The sequence below is a fragment of the Amphiura filiformis genome, chromosome 5 (genome assembly GCF_039555335.1).
Source record: "Amphiura filiformis chromosome 5, Afil_fr2py, whole genome shotgun sequence".
NCBI classification, from domain to species: Eukaryota; Metazoa; Echinodermata; class Ophiuroidea; order Amphilepidida; family Amphiuridae; genus Amphiura; species Amphiura filiformis.
Genome location: NC_092632.1, coordinates 43,443,637 through 43,465,822, shown reverse-complemented (window position 1 = coordinate 43,465,822; position 22,186 = coordinate 43,443,637). Strand labels below are relative to the sequence as shown.

At 37.3% G+C, this 22,186-nt stretch overlaps 1 protein-coding gene across 1 annotated transcript in view; it reads right to left on the bottom strand.

Annotated features, from left to right (window-relative positions):
* The window catches only part of LOC140153183 (fermitin family homolog 2-like), a 135,913-nt gene extending 120,391 nt beyond the window's left edge, over positions 1 to 15,522 (bottom strand). The window contains 2 exon segments of the mRNA XM_072175855.1: positions 12,442 to 12,710; positions 15,403 to 15,522. Coding sequence (XP_072031956.1) covers positions 12,442 to 12,598 — 157 coding nt within the window. The 5' untranslated portion in view covers positions 12,599 to 12,710; positions 15,403 to 15,522.
* Positions 15,523 to 22,186: the final 6,664 nt, after the last annotated feature.

Genomic DNA, 22,186 nt, shown 5'->3' with positions numbered 1-22,186 from the left:
TAAATTTCCACTCAGCAACAACATATCGCCTTAGCAGCCAATCAGAGACAAGTGCGTACAACGCAGTAAATACATGTTGTATCATTACAATACGTGCTCGTCAAAGGTTTACTGCAATTTAGTATAGTCATGCTACCCCCTATCAAGCTACATCATCATAGCGCTAAGGGTTCTTATGGATCCCCATATACAGCTCCACAAGGCGGATTTCTTCAGATTTCCAACCATATTTGTAGAAGTGTTCCGCATAAATTATGCAAATTAACAACTAAATGCACATAATCTTTGCCAAAAAACTAACCAGGTGATCAGCAGGTGTGTATCGTTCCCAGGGGTAGCGCTAGAACTAAACACTCCAGTGTACGCAGGGACCCCCGAACTTGCAGAAAATTAAAAAGTAGGGGGTCCGGAGTAGAGTTTGGCGAGTCCGATTTGCACAAATTCAGCATAAATATACCTGCAATAGCGCTAGATTGAAAAAACTGGGGATCTGCAGGGACCCCTGAACTTGCAGAAAATTTAAAAATAGGTGGTCCGAACTCTATTTTGGTGGGTCCGGGACCCCAAAAAGCAACCTAGCGCTATACCCCTGATCGTTCCTGCCACCAGGTTTCGTTACCCTGCGCCCAGCGGATCTTCAGATCTTGCTATCAATTTATGCTGATTTTTTTTTTTTTTTTAAACATCCGGTTACGGAGCAAACTTGTATATGCTTCCTCCCACCAAGTAACGTCCCCGCAGGTCTTATGGTTCCCCAGATACAGCTCCGGACGGACACACGCCCCCTCCCCCACACACACAGAAATAGTGATTACTAAGGCCCATCCTGAGCGAGGTATCGGTACATGAGACCAGATATAAACATAGTTCAGGCGAGACAAAAATCAAACCCTCACTCTTTTGCAGTGTTTGTATCCAAAGCTTATGCTTACATTTACAACATTACTTTAATCAAATTCGGAAGACTGTACAGTCACTTCCGGGTCCATTTTATCACTATCTGCACCATTGATCCATTTCAGAATCCGAATTGATGCAGAATTTATCCTCATCTAACAAATATTCATGATTTTCTTCTTCATCTGAAACATTTGCGACATTATTTGCACAACTGAATCACTGCAATTTAATCTTTCCAAAAACTACGACTTTCGCCATTAGAATTGTTTATTGTGAACACATGTGCGAATGGTAGAGGGCTGACATCCTGAATTAATTGCATTACGTCATGCTCATCACTCTCGACACAGCGGCTGTGGTTCCGGTCCCTTCACTTCTAGTGTGGAGCGAGCGGACCAAAGCGGCTGGTGTAGAGACTGAAAATTATATTCATTCCTGATTCATTCATAAAATTCACGGTAGCGTCGATTCTACTACATGGGTGACGTAAATGCGAATTGAAAACAGCAGCAAATTAATTTCCGACATTTTCTTTCGAGATTTATGAAGAAAATATGAATGTTTTTCAACAGATCATCAAATTACTTTATTATATATATTTTTTCAATTGGTAGCATTACCCACACGCTTTATATATTGCTCCCACGCTTTTTAGAAACCCACCATTTATTCCACAAAATTTTAACCCCCACCCTAATACAGATTTTCAGAATTCCCAACCCCACGCTGGTAGAAAGCGTGCAAGCTAAACAATGCCAGCTGTGACCTTCGCTGGCGAGCGTTGTTTTCAGGGTTGTCAAACCCAGCGATTTGGTAACCCAATTGGGTGACTTTTGAAGATTTTAACCGGGACAATTTCCTGCCCCATAGAATACAAAGGGTAAAGAAAAAAATTGGGCGACTTTTCGATTATTTGATTCGGGCTGAATTTTTTTTGGCAACCCTGGTTATTTAGCGTTTATTTAACTAAATTACTCGCCACTGGTCTCTAAATATTTTGAAGTGTTGTCCCATGGTGACGAAACTCCGAGAACTCAATAAACAATCTGGACAAAGGAATCATCCAATCACGTTTCTAGCCACGTGAGATCACCGCAAAAATTCATGATAAAAGGTCACTTTCCCAAAGAAAAATAGTGCAATCCGTCAATTCCCGCCATGATCTCTTAACTTAAATTACTCAGACCAAAATAATCTCTAGCGCATACAGGGAACCAAGCAAAAGATAGAAATGACTTGTTTCTCGTGGCGACTTTTGACTTTTCTCACTTCAAAATAAGTACTTTCCCCACCCCAAATTCACCTCTAAAGGAGTGCAATCGATTGAAAAATAACTCAGCAAAGCTTAGAACCCAATTTGATATCTAAATATCACACACAAAAAAGCCTTAGTATAAAAAAGCAGCGCCGGAAGTTGCCGAAAAATGAGGTAAAATATGGCTACCATCGAGCTGGAGTCCTTAGGCCCATTAGCTCCGCTAAGAGCCAAAAATGACAATTTATAAATTTTGTTCCTCTTTGTATCCTTGCATTTGCTAAATAAAAGTTGATTAAAACCTACATGTAGGAACTGTGACAAAAATTCTCCTGCATGTCTTGTCAGACTGCAATGACAGCCCAAAGTTTTACTTTAATATTAGTCAATTCATATGACCCAATATATTTGTGAAGCTCTTTCAATAATGACTAATAATATGTAATGTGTGTGAATGCACAGAACTTGTGTCTAGTTAACTCATAGTCATAGTTGTGCAAACTAAGAGAGCTAAAAATATCTGCAAATTTAAACAAATGCCAAATTCCATTTTGATAAAAGCATCCATATCATAATCTAACCTAGTACATGTAACATTGTATGCGGGTGTAGGGCAGGTCACAAAAATGTGATAACTCACAGGTATCATTCTGCATTATGGTGACTAGATTTGAAATTAATGTCAACATCAAATTGGCACTATGCCATTTCATGCCACGCTATCTAGATACAGGTAGTGCTTTATTATTCTGGTAACAAATTGATCACACGTCAAATATATGTGAAAGCGGCATTTTATACCAATTCTAAGGGGGCCTTCATTTTTATGCCTACATGTTAAAATTAATAACAACACACTTCTTACAATAAACAATTACCCATCAATTGCACTGTACAAATTTCATAATTTAACAACATCCCCCTCACAATCGGGACCAACCCAACCACGAAATTGTAATATCAATCTATTTATAAGAACATAATTACACCAGCCCTTACACGTCATACTAAAAGACACCAAGCCCTATTTAGCTTCAGGTTCGCGAAATGACAGCAATTTCCTGTATTAATAAAGCAAAGTAATAAACGAGCGATTACGTATTTTGCAGTATTTCATAGCATCCATGATCCAGTATATAAGTTAAGACCATGCGGGATGGATTACCGAGGCGACTGTATGATGAGTACAATAATGTGCAGAATTGGTATTGAACAACATGCTATGTGCACCATATCAATAGTAATGCACAATATTGTTTCTGCTTGGCGAGGCCGAGACATGCATTGTAACATACATTTAGCAATATTATTAGCCTGTATTTAGATGATCTATGAATATAGTCAGTCGCTTTCCATTTCTCTAGTTTGCTTAAAAATGTAACCACTAAATCATTGATACACACCTAAAGTACATTTTTGGCTTTGGTCCGCCCACTAAAAATGAGCCTGAAACCAACCACACAAGTTCACTGTCCTTAGTGTCCATTGACTGAACAGTAACATTTTGACATAGAGAGAGTGGGATGAGCCTTTTAAAATGAGGATAGTGATTTGTGACAAGTATATTGGTAACATAGGCCTTTTAAATTATAAATGTCATGGGGGAAGGTATGGTGTACTTTGAAAATTAACGTCATATTGTTTGATTTAATATCACATGGCCATGTATTGGGCGTAGACAAAACTGAACATCAAAAATTTTTGTTTCATACTTGTGCTGGTATTGATCTAATGTTGTTCACAATGTTTACATTTCTTGGGGTGGTTTGGTGGTTGATTATCAATATGTATTATTATTTTATCATGATTATTACTAATTATTACCATACAATAATAATTATTAATATCATTTTAACATTTACTTTCAATGCACACAATTATGGTCAAGTTTGCTTTCTTGCGGACAATTTTAAGTGCGACCTATAACTTTGAGGCCTGTATACATGTATGTAGTACTGGTAACACCACTTTGTTGTTGTTGTGGCAGGTTTTCCTTGTAACTGCTTCAACGTCACAATCTGTGGGCAAATGCATTACAACTTTGTTGACAATTGTAATTGTTTGAATAGGCTAAGTACCTGTAATAGGTCATTGCCAAGGCTAACCCATGGTTGGTTGGTTGCTAGGTGGGTGTCATGTTATTTTCAGGAAAATATTTATAGTTGGAGGACAAAATGCTGTCCACAGGAAGTTGTTTACTTCATGATGTCAATCGTGGATTCTTGTGTAGTTACTAATAAAAATAAAATAAGTTGGAAAAATGTGGTGGTCAAGTTTGACATTTCCATATTTGGTATTGGCAGTCAAATTCAACCAAATACCTGCCATTTCTGATATCCTAATGTCCACTCCACGTTATGAATCACACAGGATGGACAGAAAGAGTCACAAGTAGGCCTATAATTTTATAAATTAGTAAAAAATATTTGTTACATTATGTGTACATTATTATGCAAGACTAATTGTATAAGATGTGTGTATGTTCAACGGTTGACTCATCAACACACACAACCCAGGGACATGCTACATGTCCGGAGCTTCACAAAAATTCTATGTGTACCACTGGTCAGCGTGGTCAGTGCTAGCCCAGTCCACTTTGACATCTCTAAATATTGACACTCTTATATAACCTTCTTTGTGTTGTTCTACATCTGACTGAGGAGTGAAGAATCAAAACTATGTCAAACAATTCCCAAGCAAATACAAAACTTGACATGTCAAAAACTATGTCTAACAATTCCCAAGCAAATAAGGAAGTTTTGTTGGATTCAAGACAAACTTCAGTGTCCTAGGTCTTTTTTTTTAACCTTACAATCATGTGCTACCATCCCACCATGTAAATTCTAATGCTATACTGCTATTCCCATTTATGTAAATCAGCCAATTCGATCTCAATGAGTACTTAACGCACAGAGCAAGCCAACAATAAAGTTTTAGTCATTAGACAATGCAACATCTCACTATATATTCGGGAAGATGCGCATATCAGGTACAAGTGTTCATCTTCAGTTTCACTACTTGTGAATTTTGATGGAAAGTCGATAGGTAGAAATTCATTTGAGCATCGAGTATGTTGCGTTGAATTTCATAGCTTGTGCAAAAAGAGCAATATGCAACAACTTGTGATGTTGTCATTTAATACCATACCTTATACATGTATAACAATAAATAGAAAATCTATGCTTTGCTTTGTCTTAGCAAGTTTAGTATCAAAATGAGCAACATTGGATGGGTTGCTCAAATTTAATTTATTATTTTGAAAAGTGGGTTGCCGGTTGTTCCAATATTTAAATGCACAGAGTAAAATTGCAAATTCCTTCATTCTTAATCTGTCACCAGTGAACTTGGTGAAGCTAATTAATTACCAGTTTATGTGTAGTTTGTCAGGTTGTTTACGAAACCAAAACATTTACAACATGAAAAATGTGCACTTTGTAATCTATCTGACCTGGGTTATGGTATTGCCTGCTAAAGATATAATAAACAACAATAAATTCAACTTTGAAACAGTAAAAAAAATGGGGTGCCCATTTGTTAGCCTGTTGAGTTCAATCTCACTTCACAATTTATTTACTTCATAATTTTGAGGTGTACTGCACTTAATATTAAATCATCATCAAAACTATTTATTCCTGACATTCATAACATTCATTTCACCATGTGCATGGACCCTGATTTATATTAGCAAGACCAGAATATGATTCATTCAAATTAAATTTATATAACAATTTTAACTGTATTGCCCCTCCAACTCCAACATTTGTGTCCAGAATGGAGGTTTGTGTTCTTTCTATGCAGGAAATAACCACACATTTTTTAATTTGGTCAAAAACCAGTGCTGTACGGTGCGACCATTTTAGGCGCATTGGCGACTAGATATTTTCTGATGCGACTAAATATTAAATCCCTGGCGCCAATGGCGCCCAACTGTTGAAGCTTTTAATCGCCAGCAAATTATGCAAAACATGTATGTAACGTAGCATTCAAGAGTACGAATGTATGCTATGAATATCCATTTATCATGTCTTGATGGGGACTTCCTGGAAAACATATAGGCGTACACTGTACATGCTGCGTACAGGGTTAGCGCTGGGTCACAATTTACGGGTTGCATTGGACCCCTTCAACCCCCAATTTCAAACATTTCGGGGTCCGGGGTAATTTTTCGGGGTCCCAAAGTTTGTTCGGAATTTTTTGGGTAATGTGATATATGAACACATTAAGAGTACCGTACTGAAGACGAACAATAAACAATTGAAGAAACAAGGATATATTTTGTGACTGATCATGTTTTGAAGAATTTTGCGACAATAATTACCACATGGCCACCCGTGCATGGGAAATTGTAACATTTGTTAAGCTTATTACTGGGTAATTTTGTCATTTGGAAGGACTGAATTTACTAGATGATGTGAAACAGTCAAACTTTACTATCTGCGCCGGTAGAGGCAGCGTTATGCAATTGCGGTGTTGCAGGCCGAATGTGGTTCAAAATTCGGCACCCTAACTTCTTAAGCTGATTATTCATGTGTCCTTTCTAACACAAATTTTCCTTCAGTAATCAAGAGAAGTTCTACATTTTTTTGAGTAGAGGAAACTCACAAATTTACTAGCTGAAGCATTAAAATAATGTGAGGAATCTATGAAATCCTGAAAATCTTGTATAATTTTGGAAGATTGTCACGCAGGGCAGGACGCACGATATTTTCGTCTCACCACTGAACTATACACCCATATAAACATTGCTACTTCTATGACGTTATAGTTGTCTGGCATTAATTTTGGAGTATGAGATCCATGAACTCACGTAATTTGCATAATATAATTTGCATATAATGGAGAATACTGTATTTAGTTTGATGATCAATTGGCGAATTTCAGGGATCTTTCTTGCATTCTGAAGACTGACATTGAAATTTATTGCGTCCGTCGGACGCAGAAGGTTTGATAATTTCAAAATTAATGCGTCCGGCGCTCAAAAAAAGCGTCATGGACGCGAAGACGCGATCTGGCGCGAACCCTGGCTGCGTATGAAGTATGTAGCGTTCAATGGAAATATGTAGATTGATTACAGCAGCTATGAACATTCAACACACGTGGCTGTTCAGTTGGTGCCTCAGATTTTTTACCTGGGAGCAAAATTTGGGCGCCTAAATTTATAAAGTTAGGAGCCATTGGCGCCTCAATCAGTTTTTGCACCGTACAGCACTGTCAAAAACTCACATACAGGCAAAAAACATTGGGGGATGATTGTATGGACTATGGACCATCATCACTATCAAATTATTGCAGGGGATTTATCCCCCATCCCTCAGGATCTACGCAGGCCTCTAGAAGTTTAACGACATTTCAGTTCCTGGATACATGATTCCAAATATTTTCACAAATTTAAACTTTTCATAGTCAGACTTTTATGAAGTAAAGTTTGTATCACCTTTGAGTCAGGATCATGCGCATGTAAATGATCTTTTATAAGCTGAAAACTTCAAATCACAAGGCCCTGGAGGTGATAGTTCCAGACTTACAGGGCAAAGGCCCTGCCTACACTACACTTAACTGTTACTTAACCTTAAGTTGTGGTTGGTTAGTAATTACAAATGTATACGTAAAGCCTATACCTAATTGTTGCCATGCATTGTTTTACAAACCTCAGCAACACCACCTCACATAGACTGTGACACAAATAAACCCTAGTAAACAATTAAATTTCTACTTACATGGATGTGGCTAATACCACGTAATATTCCATTTTAATACCATGTCTAGGCCTACGCTCTATTATGCAATAGGGACAGTGAAATATGAGGAAAGCATACTTTATTATCAAAGTAGGATCTAGGCCTATGTACATAAAATATGATGTTATTTCTGAAAGAAAATTTAGAGGAAAAGGAAAACGATCCCCATTAATTTATACTGTGATGCAATGTTATGTTAAATACAGATTGACTCGTTTTATAACATGAGCATATATATATTGATACTACAAGAAAAATAGTGGATGCAATGTACACCACATAATTATTTTCACTATACGGTGCCAATGAAGGAAACGGTGTGCAATGATGTACTTTGGGAACACATTGCATCAATGAATGATATTTTGCATTAACTTCCAGATGGTGTGTAGGTGGCATGATCATTTACTAAAATACTACAATAAGAATTCAGTCATGTTTTTATTGCATTACTCATGCTAGTATTTTCTCCATATGTTGATACATCCACGTGTTTAACACTTCCTGTAGACACAAAATTAATTCTATAGCACGCATGCTTAACACCAAATTTTGCCTACATGTACCTATACATTTAATATACATGAACATTCTGTTTCTGTACTACGTGTTTCTCCCTCCTACTTAAAGCCATAAATGTATGATTTAGGTCCAATTTTAATTTTGTTATTCTAAAGTTGCCAAAAATTACATAATATTAGCAATAACTGTCAAGGAGATTTTCTGATCATTTTAAGCCGAAATATTGAGGTAAAATGAAAGAAAACCACTTAGCCGCTAACTGTGGAGTTGAGGGAGATGCTGTGGAGCAAATCACACATCATACCGGTAACTGAAAAACACATAAATTTCGAGTATGTTTTATACGATGTCAATTGTCATGGCGGAAAACACTTCCTGGTTTAAGTAAATATACATGTATGGGGCTGTATTAAGGCACCTATTGAAAATCCCATTATGTATTTTCCCTATAAAAACAAGACTTTGCAAATTTGTCAGGTAAATCTCATTTCCAGGGATCACTACATTGTGTAGCCTTGTGAAGTTGTGTATACATGTACAGTGCTCATTACTGTTAAACCATGGAGCACAGGAATATGTGTGTAAAATATTAACAGTCCCATATATTACAATGCTGTTTCTTTCCATTTCATTTTAGAGCACAAAATGGAGGCTCTGATATCCTCAAGGACAGATTTAAAAAAAAGTACACAAGATTCACTCAAGCCTGCATTCAAAAACTACTAAGCATTGTACAGTAGACTATAGAATCCCTAAAACTAAAAACATGGAATTAATGAATCTCGGTGTCAAAAAGATCCGCTATTCAGATGCATGTCTCATATATCTTTATCAATGTAGGCCAAATCAATTCCAATTTAAATCATGCAGGTAAACCAAAAATTGAAATTACATGTTTTAGAGGAAAACCTGCTATTTTCAGCACACATGACATCAAACCCTGTGTGACACATCTTCCTGGGGGAGTCCACTATTTCATATGACTCAATCAATGAGCATCCAAAAAATTTGGGATTTAGGCACTTGGGGACTAAGCCTTGGACAATTCAGTCTAGCATAAAAATATGTATCTGACCTGATCACCTGATTAATTCAATGAATTGTCATTGATAATGATATGCAACCTACATTCTAAATTGATGACTGGAACAAATTCTAATCCTTGGAAAGTGTTGATAAGCTTATCAACATCTACATTTTACTACTCTATTCTATTGATCAATTTGGAGGACATCAATTTGCAATTGATTCCCATTTTGACTTCTAAATTAATTCTAGAGTTAACATGGATAATCCAGAGCAAATAAAATTTCAAGGTCCCATTTTTAAAATAGCAACAAACAATGAAAATTGTAACAATGGTTTGATGTAATCAGTCTATATCTTGGATTTGGGCATGCACAGCCTCATCATATACAAATGTTTTACAAATTATTTTACTAAGTTTTGGTTTTTTAAAGCTGGATAAAGTAGTATGTTTTAATTACTGTTGCTTCTATTGAACAGCCAGAGACACATTGAATTAGTATGCAATGCTAGCTGTTCAACAGAAACAGAAGGAATTAAAACATTCAACTTAACCCAGCTTTGAAAACAACAACTTGATGAATAACTTTTTTTAGCAGTATTTGTCCAGATTCCGATCTTGAATAACAAGAAGTAATTTAGGGTCCATTAACCATCCATTATTTACAATGTACTTGTAGAACCTTATATTAATGTTAAAATTGCTTCAAATATAATGTTTTTTTGGTACCGTATACAATAATTGTACTGATAAATAACCCACACTTTTGCTTTATTTTTTATTTAGTTTACAAATGTACATCATTAGGAGTTTATAGATTTTGTTCTTTCTTTCCTTCTTTGCTCATCTTTTCATTATTATTGATAATTAATAGCGAGTCTGTATGTCACTGGAAAGGTTACAGTGTGACTTACAATGCATATTAAATATCAAAATATGATAAAGCCAAGCACCATTTCACACTGAACATGTGACTAAATGAAATTGAATGTATCATTCTAAAAGCATTTTCGTTGTACTTCATTCATGTCATGACCATGATGATATGGTCAATCTCCTGTTGCCATTGATTCCATTTCTGTTATTGATCAACCCATTCAAGCTGTTCTTTCACTGTCTGTTTTTGAGATTTGTCATTGATTTTTGTGGAATAAAATCTGCTCCAATGGCATAGATCTACTGTATAGTTTAGGTGTATATAGCATAGCCAGGATAATATAACAGCCAAAATTAGCTCAGTCAACTTTGAAAAGTGCAAGCTGGTATTCAAACAGGCGTAAATTAAAAGGTCATGGTCTAATTCAAGGCATGGCAATTTGAGTTTTTGATATCATCAAAGGTAGTCATTTGCAATGCTACTAATTCAATAACATTGTATATTTGTGAAACATCAAATGCAGTGTTCTACATGTAGCCTATGATCTTTGCACAGTTGGTCTGCTTTTGTTTACTTAAAATTTGAGCTAAATTCCTCTTGAAGCTATAAATTTAAATTACATCAATAGGACAGAATAATGCTAAGGCCTCACCTACGTATAAAAGGCAAATTATTATTTCATTGACATTGTGCACGGTCTCGCAGTATGAACATACAATGTAAGGTATGTTTACGCCCGGGTTATTGCTTCGGGCACATGACATTGCCAGGACTAAAAGAATTCAGTAGAGCATGAAATCATAATTGTAATTATGCCTTAGTAGCTATCAAAAGTTAAACTGGATTTGCATCTCCGATCCAGACAGGCACCAAATAGACATAGCCCATTGGAAAATAAAAAATATAAAATAAGTAAATGTAAATTATCACTCTGCTTTAAAATATAAAAAAAAGTACATCAACTTGAGTTGACTAATGTGAAAGTACATGCCCCCAACTGAGTCTGAAACTGAAATAAATTCCCCTCAATTGGATCCAAACCCCATTTCTAGAAAATGTCTACATGTTAAAACCACTAAAGTAATACAGACTGCAATAAATATATGTTGAGATGGTTGGATGTTGGCAAAGGTGTCATCGACAAATTATGTTATTAATAAATAATTCGCCATTCACACTGAACTGAAATGGCTTCACTTGACATTTTGACAACTCTTGAACATTTAGCAGTCATCTATCTGTTTTGTGGCTGCAAGGCTTCATGCGTTCAGCTCCGATTGCAAGTTCACCAGATAATTGTGAATATTTAATGGTGTGTTGTTTCGAGTAGCAATTATTACCCGACTGATAGAGATTAAAGCTGCATTTACTGTAATGTCATACAGATATTGTATAACATTTGGCCATAGGCCCAGGTTTCATACAAGATTGCAGCTTTATTGTACATTCATGCTACGGTATGTCCCAGTATGATACCTTCTTGATCTTCATCACATACTGAGTGTTCCATTTGAAAGTAACCAATTCAGATTCCAGTTCTGTTGCATAGATGTGGACAAATCCAATTCAGATCCAATTATGTAGACATAATTAATTTCTTTTACAAGTTACAAACCTTTGTGTATTTGGTAGTCATGCAAAACCGACCTAGCTTTGAATTGTGCCCTCTGACCTGAAATGGTCATTGACCTACCAAACTGCTGCTCTATGTTGAGTGGTTATGCTTCATGCTACTACTCACAGCCCTGGGGTAGTAGTGTATAGTGAAAGGTCAGTTCAGGTTATGGTAGTTGGAATTCAAGCATCATATTTAGCACCCCTGCTAAGCATAGAGTACCATACACTGAACATAGATACAATGTTTACAGTCAAACATCTTGACATGCCAACAATATTTTATCAGAATTATTTCTTATTTCAGAATCAATAAAATCTGCTCATAATAGATTGTCTGGATTTTGATTGTCATATTGTACCTAGTTGTTAGTTACTGGAAATGGGTTCATGTTTAATTAACTTTGACTCCAGAATCCAATAAATTTGACAAGTACTCTACATGGAAAGATCTTCACCACATTGCACAGGACTTGTTTTAAACTTTTAAAAAAAATGGGACACTTACCTAATTCCTCTACCAGTTTGAGCATGATTCCTCCGATGTGAATATCTCCAGTGACCGACAGTGTTTTCTCCACTTGTAAATCTGTTACGTACAGGTTCAGCTCCCAAGAACCATCAGCATATTTCCCGTCGGGAAGTTTGAACATTTTACCTTCCATGGTGTTAGTTCTTTAGTCTCAACGACTAGTAAATTCCACAATATTGCAAGATCCTATTTAACTTTCAAGAGTCAAGTTTATTTCCAGTTCAGGTTGGATCCAGATGCTAGTCCTGTACAGCAAAACCAAATATTCCAAAGTTAATGAAGATACAGTACTAAATAAAGTTGAGCAGTCCTGTTTTAACAGGATCAGTATTAAATCACATAACATTAAGCTAAAAAACGCAAGTGGGTGCAGGAGGAAGGACCTCACTTGCGGAAATAGCACCTACCAGGGTTGTGAATATTCAGCAGACTGATGCACACCCTGGTTTGACTAGAGATTAGAAGATTGACCTTTGGAACAGGAAACTATATGACAGTGACACAGGGCCTGCAGTCCAATAGATACAAATCCAAACTGTCAAGTATTTCAAAGTATTGTCAGTGCACCAATGTACTTTAAAATAAAAGTGCAGGGTAGATTTCCTGCCACAAGCTGCTAAGGTCAACTTAAGATCCTATTGGGTAGTCTATTGGAAGCTCAACTCAAGTCACAAGTTTGATGTGTTCATCTAAGTAGGAAATAAAAAGCAATTGACATGACATTGTATTAAAACCACACATCTATTATGTGACATACATCAACTGCTCAGTGCCCGAAGTGGGTAAATGCAATAGCTGCCCTGTGAACATTTGGTAATTTACACACAGTATATTGTACTTATCTACACATGGCAGCTATTGCACTCCACATGCAGATCACACACCATGCAGATCATTTTTGCATGAGCACTGAGCAGGATACCGGTACTGTGGCAGTACATTAAAATGTTGGTAGAATCTGTTCAAAATATCTAATATTTTCAAGAAAGTATTATCAGAAAAAGTACCCCACCAGCAATCATACATCGCATGCCACCACAATAATATTTTAGCCAACAGAATATACTTTAATGCGTGCATTTATTTATATTGGCTGGCCCTATCTTACTTCAAATGATTGACCATACAATACCATACATGATATGTGTACACAGGAAGTGATCTTCACATAACATGCATAGTGAATTTGTTACTCACACAATATATGGTTATACACAGTCACTAGCTACACTAGCTGCAGAATTTTGCACTGCAAGTTCAATTACTGACAGACCTGTGCAAAATGCGGTAACTTCACATTTTAAAATCATAGGTGGTGGATGGGGGAGGGGACATCTCCAACTAAATTGCCCTTTTCAGGACTGTTTTGGGCCAAAATAGGATAAAATTGCACAATTTTACATGCTAACACAAACAAATATTATATACTCACCCCCCCCCCCCAAATTGGAACAATTAATGCTTCCGCTGCCATTGCTCATAATTTAATATTGCGACCAACACATCAACAATGATCTTGCTTCATTCAAATTAAAATGCGTAATTTATGTATGCCTTCATTTTAACATAAATCATACAAAATTATATTAAATGAAATGGGCCAGGTTAAGGCCAAGTAAAATAAATAACAAAACATATCGTCCCCACGCTCACTGATTGTTGGAGATTTTCAAATATTTTTGTTATTTTTCTTCTTTCCTCCTTTACTTTGTTTCTAAAATTGTTGTAACAAAAAGACATGTTTGGAAGTTCCTGATTATCATTTTAAATTAACACATTGCAAACACTCTCTTCAAGCTAGGGGTAGGGCTTTGGGGAAATAACAAAAATATTAGGGGCCTCCCCGTTTATATGATGTGTTGACAAAGACTTTTGAATGGTAAAAAATAACATAATAACAAATATTACGAGCCCCCCTCACCAATTTTTGAAAAACTACGGACAATATACATGTTATTTTTTTACTTGGCCTAATTATGTTAAAAGTTAATTAATGCCAAATTCATTCTAGTTGACAGTCGTACTCCTTGTGACATGATGTAGTACTCGCGTAAGTTTAGTAGAGCGTTAAGCGTATACCGTCATCCAGCCTCTTTCAAAATAATATATGCTGGACGGTTGGTAGTACTTACACAACCCACAATGCGTATGGCGGTAGAAGTTAAAAACGTGCTAACACGTACGATGCAGAAAGCAGACATACATGTAGTACGCTTTGGATGCGCCTTGTTAACACCGCAGAAGTACGCTCTCATCATAACTTACGACGACTACCATGCACACAAGACACATCAACAGTACTTACTCAACAAATACCAATACATGAATACAACAATTATAGTAATAATACTACAATTTACAATTTATAACAGGATATTGATAACATTAACAAGGCTCATGACATGGACGGTCACAATTACACAACAAACAGCAATGTAAACATTACTGGTCACTCCACTATCAAAATATTGCCACAGCAGATTTTCAACTGTAAATCCATAAGTTAATCCACATAACATGTCATCACTGGTCCAAACAACATGCACATGTCATGATGCAGCTGCAGCATCACACAACAACATTGTTGATGCATGATGATCATGATGATAAACTGAATTGTATCAACTCATTTACTCATTACTGTTGATGTCATAAAACTAATATACTGAAAGCTGACAAAGTTGTTGTGATCGTGACGTAGTCCATAATTATCAGACTTGGTATAAAACTAGTACACAGCACCACCACTGACAGGGATACAAGCAGCACAGAACCGATCGTTTGATCTTACAACTGACAGTGCGTATACACTACAAACCTGCATTAACACCAGTTCATGAGTTGTGATAACCTTCGTTAGTAACTCCTATGATTTGATCTTGAAATGTCACACTAACTACGATCCAAACTAATGATTAAACATTTCCACAAACTTACACCAGTCTTCGCCCACATATCGAAAGTTCACTGAGTCGAAATTTTACTCTGCCACTCGTTAAATTATGACGATTTCTAGCATCACTCGCTACCGCCCACGCAAAGATTCTGCCGTCGGCAAATTCATTTTACATGATATGTTAATTGGAAAACGGTCCATGTACAGTGCTATAAAATATAGCACGGTAAAAATATAACATGTTAATACAGAATTAAATCATTCAGTTGATTGTCTATATATATGTTACTTTATAAAATAATTAACAGTCAATTTTTTTATTATTGGTGCTGTAATTACCAAAAATAAAGAAATTGTATATTATTTATTGCAACAAATCTATTTTTAGAAATACATTATCAGCACGGTATTTTCACATTCCAACGTTTAGCGTTTCTAGAAAATAAAAGTGTGAGGTATATTTTGTTTTGGAAATGGGACATTCATCCGTGATCATACAGTGATTCATCCAGGACTCGTCCAAAGACAAAGTTACCCCAGTTTCATTCTAAATTAATTATTAATTAAGATGCAAAAAATGACAAAAACGTGTTTTTTTGTGCGGGATCAGTGATCTAATTTTTTTTCCTTGGAATTTTCTTCCTGTCTATTACAGATGCATCATGCTGTTTCTGCCGGGTGTTTCTGAGCTTTTCTGCTCATCTTGGGATCTGGATAGATCTTTAAATCTAAGCTTGGATTTGTCCCTCATCTCAACCTAATAGATTAACTTTTTAATCTTAGGAATTTATAGAGTATGTAAGAGTTATTTAATATGTACAGAGTATAAAAGCCAATAGGCCTCACTATAAATAGTATAAGCCTAATTGCTTTAATTATTTGAAATGTTTTCCTTTAACATTTTAAAGAGTGAATTTCAATATTTTTTTTTAATTTGAAAGTTGTCCCGGGACGGCAAAAGATTGAAAAACAATGAAAATCAATCCTTTCTACTGAAAATTCAATCGAAAAAGATTTGTTCCCGGGGGAGGAGGCACTCAAGTATGATAGTGACGGTGACCATTTTTTTCTCTGAAACTGAGTTTTACCAGCAAATTAGCCCTTAATAAGGTACTTTAATGTAGAATCTACTCCTATTGAATTTTTGGCTGGTAAAAATGTAAAAATTGTACCCCTGGACTCGTTACCAAAAATTTAAATGCCCTAAGCAAGTTGGTCAGTTTCAGAAAACGCCCCTTATTCTTGAAATGATCGTGTTTTTTAGACCCTAAATGCGTCACGTGCGTATCTGTGACCCCTTTTTATTTGTTTTGTCGGTCACGCATGGGTACCCGGTACAGATCATTTATGTGAGTGCCCCCCCCCCCCCCGGTTTGTTCCTAACTTTAATCGCTAAAAGATTGAGAATCACTTGACTTGATTGACAATTCAAATCACCCGACTGAATAGGCCTACAGTCGATAACGATTTATCCCTAATTCGGAACGGATAGCCTATAGATTGAAAATTCAATCTTTTGATTGAATATTCAATTGGAGAGTAGATCGGGGAGTAGATGTGGAGAATCATAAGAGTAAAAAAAAAAGGCACTAAATGTTTCTGTTTATTGCTTTACTTATTGGCTATTTGCTATTTTTGAAAAAATAAATAAAGGGAGTTAAAATTTGACGAAATGAATGGTCTAAAAAATGTCTGCCGGGGACAGGGTGAGAACCCAGGGTGAGAATCCGAGATGTCCCACATGGCTGTTCCAGTGCCCCTTCAATCAGCTTCCCCTTCTTCCCCTGACACCATTTTCCCCGCACATGAAACGTTTTCAAGCCTGACAGCTAAAATAATAGCAAATTATATGTGGAGGTGGCCGAGGAAGAGCGAGCAAGGGAGGCTCCGGTCAACTCCGAATCATTGATAAATGAGGCCTGTATCTTAAACTTATATTCATCAGTATCAAACCAAACGCCATCAAACACAGTTTGATGTCTCTTTCCCTCCCCTCCACCTCCCCACAGTGGTGGCGCCACGGGGGGGCATGAGGGGGGAAATGCCTCAGTCATAACTCTTGCCCCCGTTGCCCCCCGCCCCCCAGTAAAAATCCAAAATTACGAAAATGTCACCTTTTTGCGCAAATTTGGTTGATTTTGCCCCCCTGAAATTCACTTTGCCTTTGCCCCCCCCCGGAAAAAATTCCTGGCGCCGCCACTGCATGCCCCCACACAGTGTCATCGACCCTATATCTTCATGGCATAAATCGCCATGGTAGGTTGAATCCACAGCCACGATTGGCCATTTGGTTCAGACCTTTGAAGCTCTTTGAGACGAAGAATTAGTCGAGGGACATGACTAAGGCTACACACAATAGCCGGGTAATTGATCTTGGTTGTGCGTGAATAAGCTTGTATACCCCATTGAGGTCAATGGTCATCGACTTTTATACTGCCTAGTAGTGAGTGCAGCTGTACTACACGCTGTAGTACCACGCTACACGCTACAGGACCAACGCAATATAAAATTAGAGTTTTGGTCAAATTTTGAGTTCAAAGCGCACGGCCAATTTTCAAAGCGCATTCTAGCGACTATCATATCTGTTCAACACGTATTTTCAAGTGTATGAGACCACATCTGGTTTCTTGAGAAAAAATCATTTACGGGAGATATTCATCATTTTCTAACCCGGTATATCAAAATCGTGCATAGCAATTCACGTGTATCGATCCCGTGTATTCATTTTAGTGTCTCTGCTCCACCAAATAATTATTAGCCAGGCGGTGTCGGTGTGCCCCACACCCACCCAGCTCGTCATGTCCGATTGCCTCACTCCTTTTTGATGATAAAAGTGATCTGAAAGTGATCCAAGCAGACAATTTTCATTCTAAGTTCACTTTAATAGCTTCGAGGTAAAACTTGGGTTTTTTAATGATTGGATTTGTCTATATTACAGAAGCCTTTCTTGTGATTGGTTGGAGTGATGTGAATATCCTCCTCCTAATTAATATAATTTACGTTGCACTTATCCGAAAATGAGAAGCACCATGAGCACTGTCTTCGTCCACAGTCTTCGTCCGTTTGAACTTTTTATGCATATGATGGCGCTATTTAAATTGTAAAGCTAGGAGCAGCAGGCTGGGCAACAACGCACTGGCCCTCAAAATAGAAGGTCAAACACATCAGGGGCTGTGCAATAATTATGAGCACGGGGGAGGGTAAAATTAGGGTGGGGGGTGGGCAAGAAATTTGTGGCGAGCCGAAAGGGGGGGGGGGCAGGCAATTTTTGGCAAGCCGAGAGGGGGGCCAAGCGAATTCTGACACCGTCACATTCATGGGGCGCCTTTTAAACTGAGAACACGCTCTAAAAAAGCCTTGGGAAAACAATACGGAAACGCTTAAATGCAAATTTTCCTGGCTTTTGTAGGCTTTTTTTGTATCTTTTAGCCCATTTTTGACCAATTTCGTCAAAGTTCCACCCCCCCCCCAGAAAGTTGACAAGACAAGATCATTCTGCCTAAAGTCTCCCCAGTGGGATGCTGGCCGCCATGTAGACTACCCCGTAGTCCACTTGCCCATTGTGCATACTCTGGATATTGTATTTAAGATTAAAACTCTGATTTAATTAATGTGTGCACAATTGATAGATTTTCACATCTGATCAGTCACCCTACTCCCTCTGTTTGTTAGCTTCCCAAGTGTATTTCGGGGTTCGCTATCAATAAACTGGTAGATTCCAAAATCAGAATTGTTCAGTATTAAAGTGAGCCGTTATAATTATGCAAGATAATATTGTATTCAATTACTTTTATTGTCACTAATCGTCTGATATTTTTAACTCTTTATGACCATTTTACTATTGAATACTTTTTTTAATAAACATCAGTATAATTTTGAGTTCAACGAAATGGGTTCATCATGACTAATAATAACATATTTTTAATAAAATTCGACTATGGCATAGTCTAGCCGCCATGATAAGATTTTTAGGCCTTTTTTGATATGAATTGCTGACCATTTTCATCAAAATAATAATAATAATAATACAAGGGTCATTTAGTGTAGAGTTTATATTTTCCACTACACTGGATTAGGCCCCTATAAGTACAATCAAATCTTTGATATTCCTAAATAACAAGACACAAACCATACAGCACAAGACGTAATCATACTCTACCATCCTATCAAGTTAGAAGTTAATTGGTTAGAGTGGGTTAATAGAATGTCAGGCGAAATATGTAAATACTTATACAGCACAATACAGCACAAGAGGTCACCATACTCTGTCATCCTAGTTAGAGATTTTAACGGGGTGTAAACCTGCTGTTACCCGGGCTGTTACCTGCATAGTGGATTAATGGAATTTGAGTTAAATAAACAAATAAGCTTTTTTATTTATAAATATGCAAATAACATGACACAAACTACACAGCACATGTGGTCACCATGTCAGAAGTTAATTCAATAATTGGTTATTGCGTATGCCCCCCCCCCCCCACCACGGCCCAACAGCCAAACTGACCGCCCGAACAACCATATTATAGGCTAGACCGGACCGTACATATTACATAAGCTTCACACAATACACTGTTGTGGGGCCAAAAATGGGGCTAATTGTGTGGGAGTGGAAACATAGGGGTGGGATGGGGACCAGGGGGGACTTCAATATGAAATAGATATAGGCATGATAGGTGTAGGGCTGAAACTTTCACAGTAAGGGACATTCGGTGAGAGCAAGATGTAACAAATATGGGGTCATTTGGGTGAGAGCATGATTTTTGACATTCGGAAAATGTAAAAAATATGGGGTCATTGGATGAGAACATGACCTTTTTCTTAAATGGAAACTTTGGGTGAGAGCCAAAACAGTGCCACAGAAACCTCGAACATTAATTTCTAGCTCTAAATGGCTTCAAATTTCTTTGTTTTTTCAAAATAAGTAACAAAATCAGTGATAAATGAAAGTTGCTGTTCAAATTGAAAAATAAGGGTCTTTGGGTGACAGATCAAATGGATAAATAGGGGTCTTTGGGTGACAGCGACGCTGAAAAGGGGGGTCTTAACAGCCCTACATATGCGTCACCTCCAAAGTGGGAGTGCCCCCCGGATGTGGATGTTACCTTGGAGCAACGGCATAATGGACAAAATTTCCAAGCCCTGAGGAAAATTACTGGGCCAAATGTGTGAAATGTGAGAAAATTTGCAGTTATAATGCTGATTGCTGGTCAGTTCATTACCACTCAAGTGGTGAATTATAGGTGGGGGGGGGGGGGGATATTTTGGCAAACTGAAAAGAGAGTGGAAGGTTGAAAGGGGAGGGCAAAGCATTTTTGGCACAACTTTTTTGGCCCCCCTTTTCAATATTACGCTCTAATAAGGTATACAAAAAACGTTGGGAAAATATTCTTTTGGTTATAATCTTTATTGAATATTTTGTACAGGCAAAATAATCTTGCTATAAAACATAAATAAAGTACAGAGAAGTGGTTCACACATAATAGTTTATACAAAGTTATGTTATTGATCAAACCACTACGAATTGCTTCATTTTGATTCCCCTTAATGGGGCATTTGTGATCCACAGCCTCATCTCCCTACTTTTCTCAAAAGATGAGATTTTGATATCACTAGAAACCTTGGAAATTTCTTGCAGATTTGTTCATTTAGCAAAAATATTGTCAAATTTGAATTACGTTCTGGTAAATTACAACACAGTGACCTATGGTGCAGTGTAATACACATAAGGCACGGTGCTGGGGCCGTTGTTATTCCTCGTTTACATAAATGATTTGCCTGAAAAATTAAACTCGTCTGTCCGTCTGTTCGCAGAGCGATTGTGTTTTATACCATGAAATACAAAATGATTTTGATGCTAAGGAGCTTCAAGAAGACCTTAATACATTGGTCGAATGGGAGAAAAAGTGGCAATTATGTTTCAATCCCTCAAAGTGTTTCATAATGAGACTCACACACTCCAGAAACCCGAAGCACTTTGAATACAAACTGGGCGACTCTGTTTTAAATGAAACGGATGGCCACCCCTATTTAGGTGTCTTCATTACCAGTAAGCTCAATTGGAAAAACCATATTCAACAGATATCTGCAAAGGCAAACCGGACATTGGGTTTCATCAAGAGAAATTTTTATTCATGTCCTAAATCCACCAAGGAAGCTGCTTACAGATCCCTCGTTAGACCACTTCTAGAATATTCATCGGCTGCATGGGATCCCCATACCAAAGATTCTATAAACCAGATTGAAATGATACAGAAAAGAGCTGCTCGCTTTGTCTTCAACGACTACACATCTCGCACCCCAGGAACAGTTACAAATATGTTGAAAACCCTTGAATGGGACTCGCTGGAGAACAGAAGAACCTCTCGCAGATTAACCATCCTGCAGCAATCTCGCCTAGGCCACTTATCCCTGCCAACTGGAACACTACTACAGCCCGTCCAACGTCAATCGCGGCACCTTCACTGCAACGCCTACACAACAATCACCACCAGCAAAGACTGCTTGAAATTTTCATTTTTCCCGAACAATTATTAACTGGAACAATTTACCTGAACAAATAACCCAAATAGAAGACATACCACAGTTTAAAGAGGCTGTAGCCAACCATATCAAAGAGAAGCATCAAGACTAACCAAGCACACCGCACGCACATTCCCTGACCGTCTGACTCCAGGAGGAGTGTTGGCCAGTACTAAATCAAGATCAAGAAGATCATAATCATGCATAACTCAAAAATGCAAAATTGGAATCCACTGAAATTTTGGGAATAAGCTTTTTTCATGGATATCTACTGAAATATGTCATAAAAAGAGGATGCTAGGATCA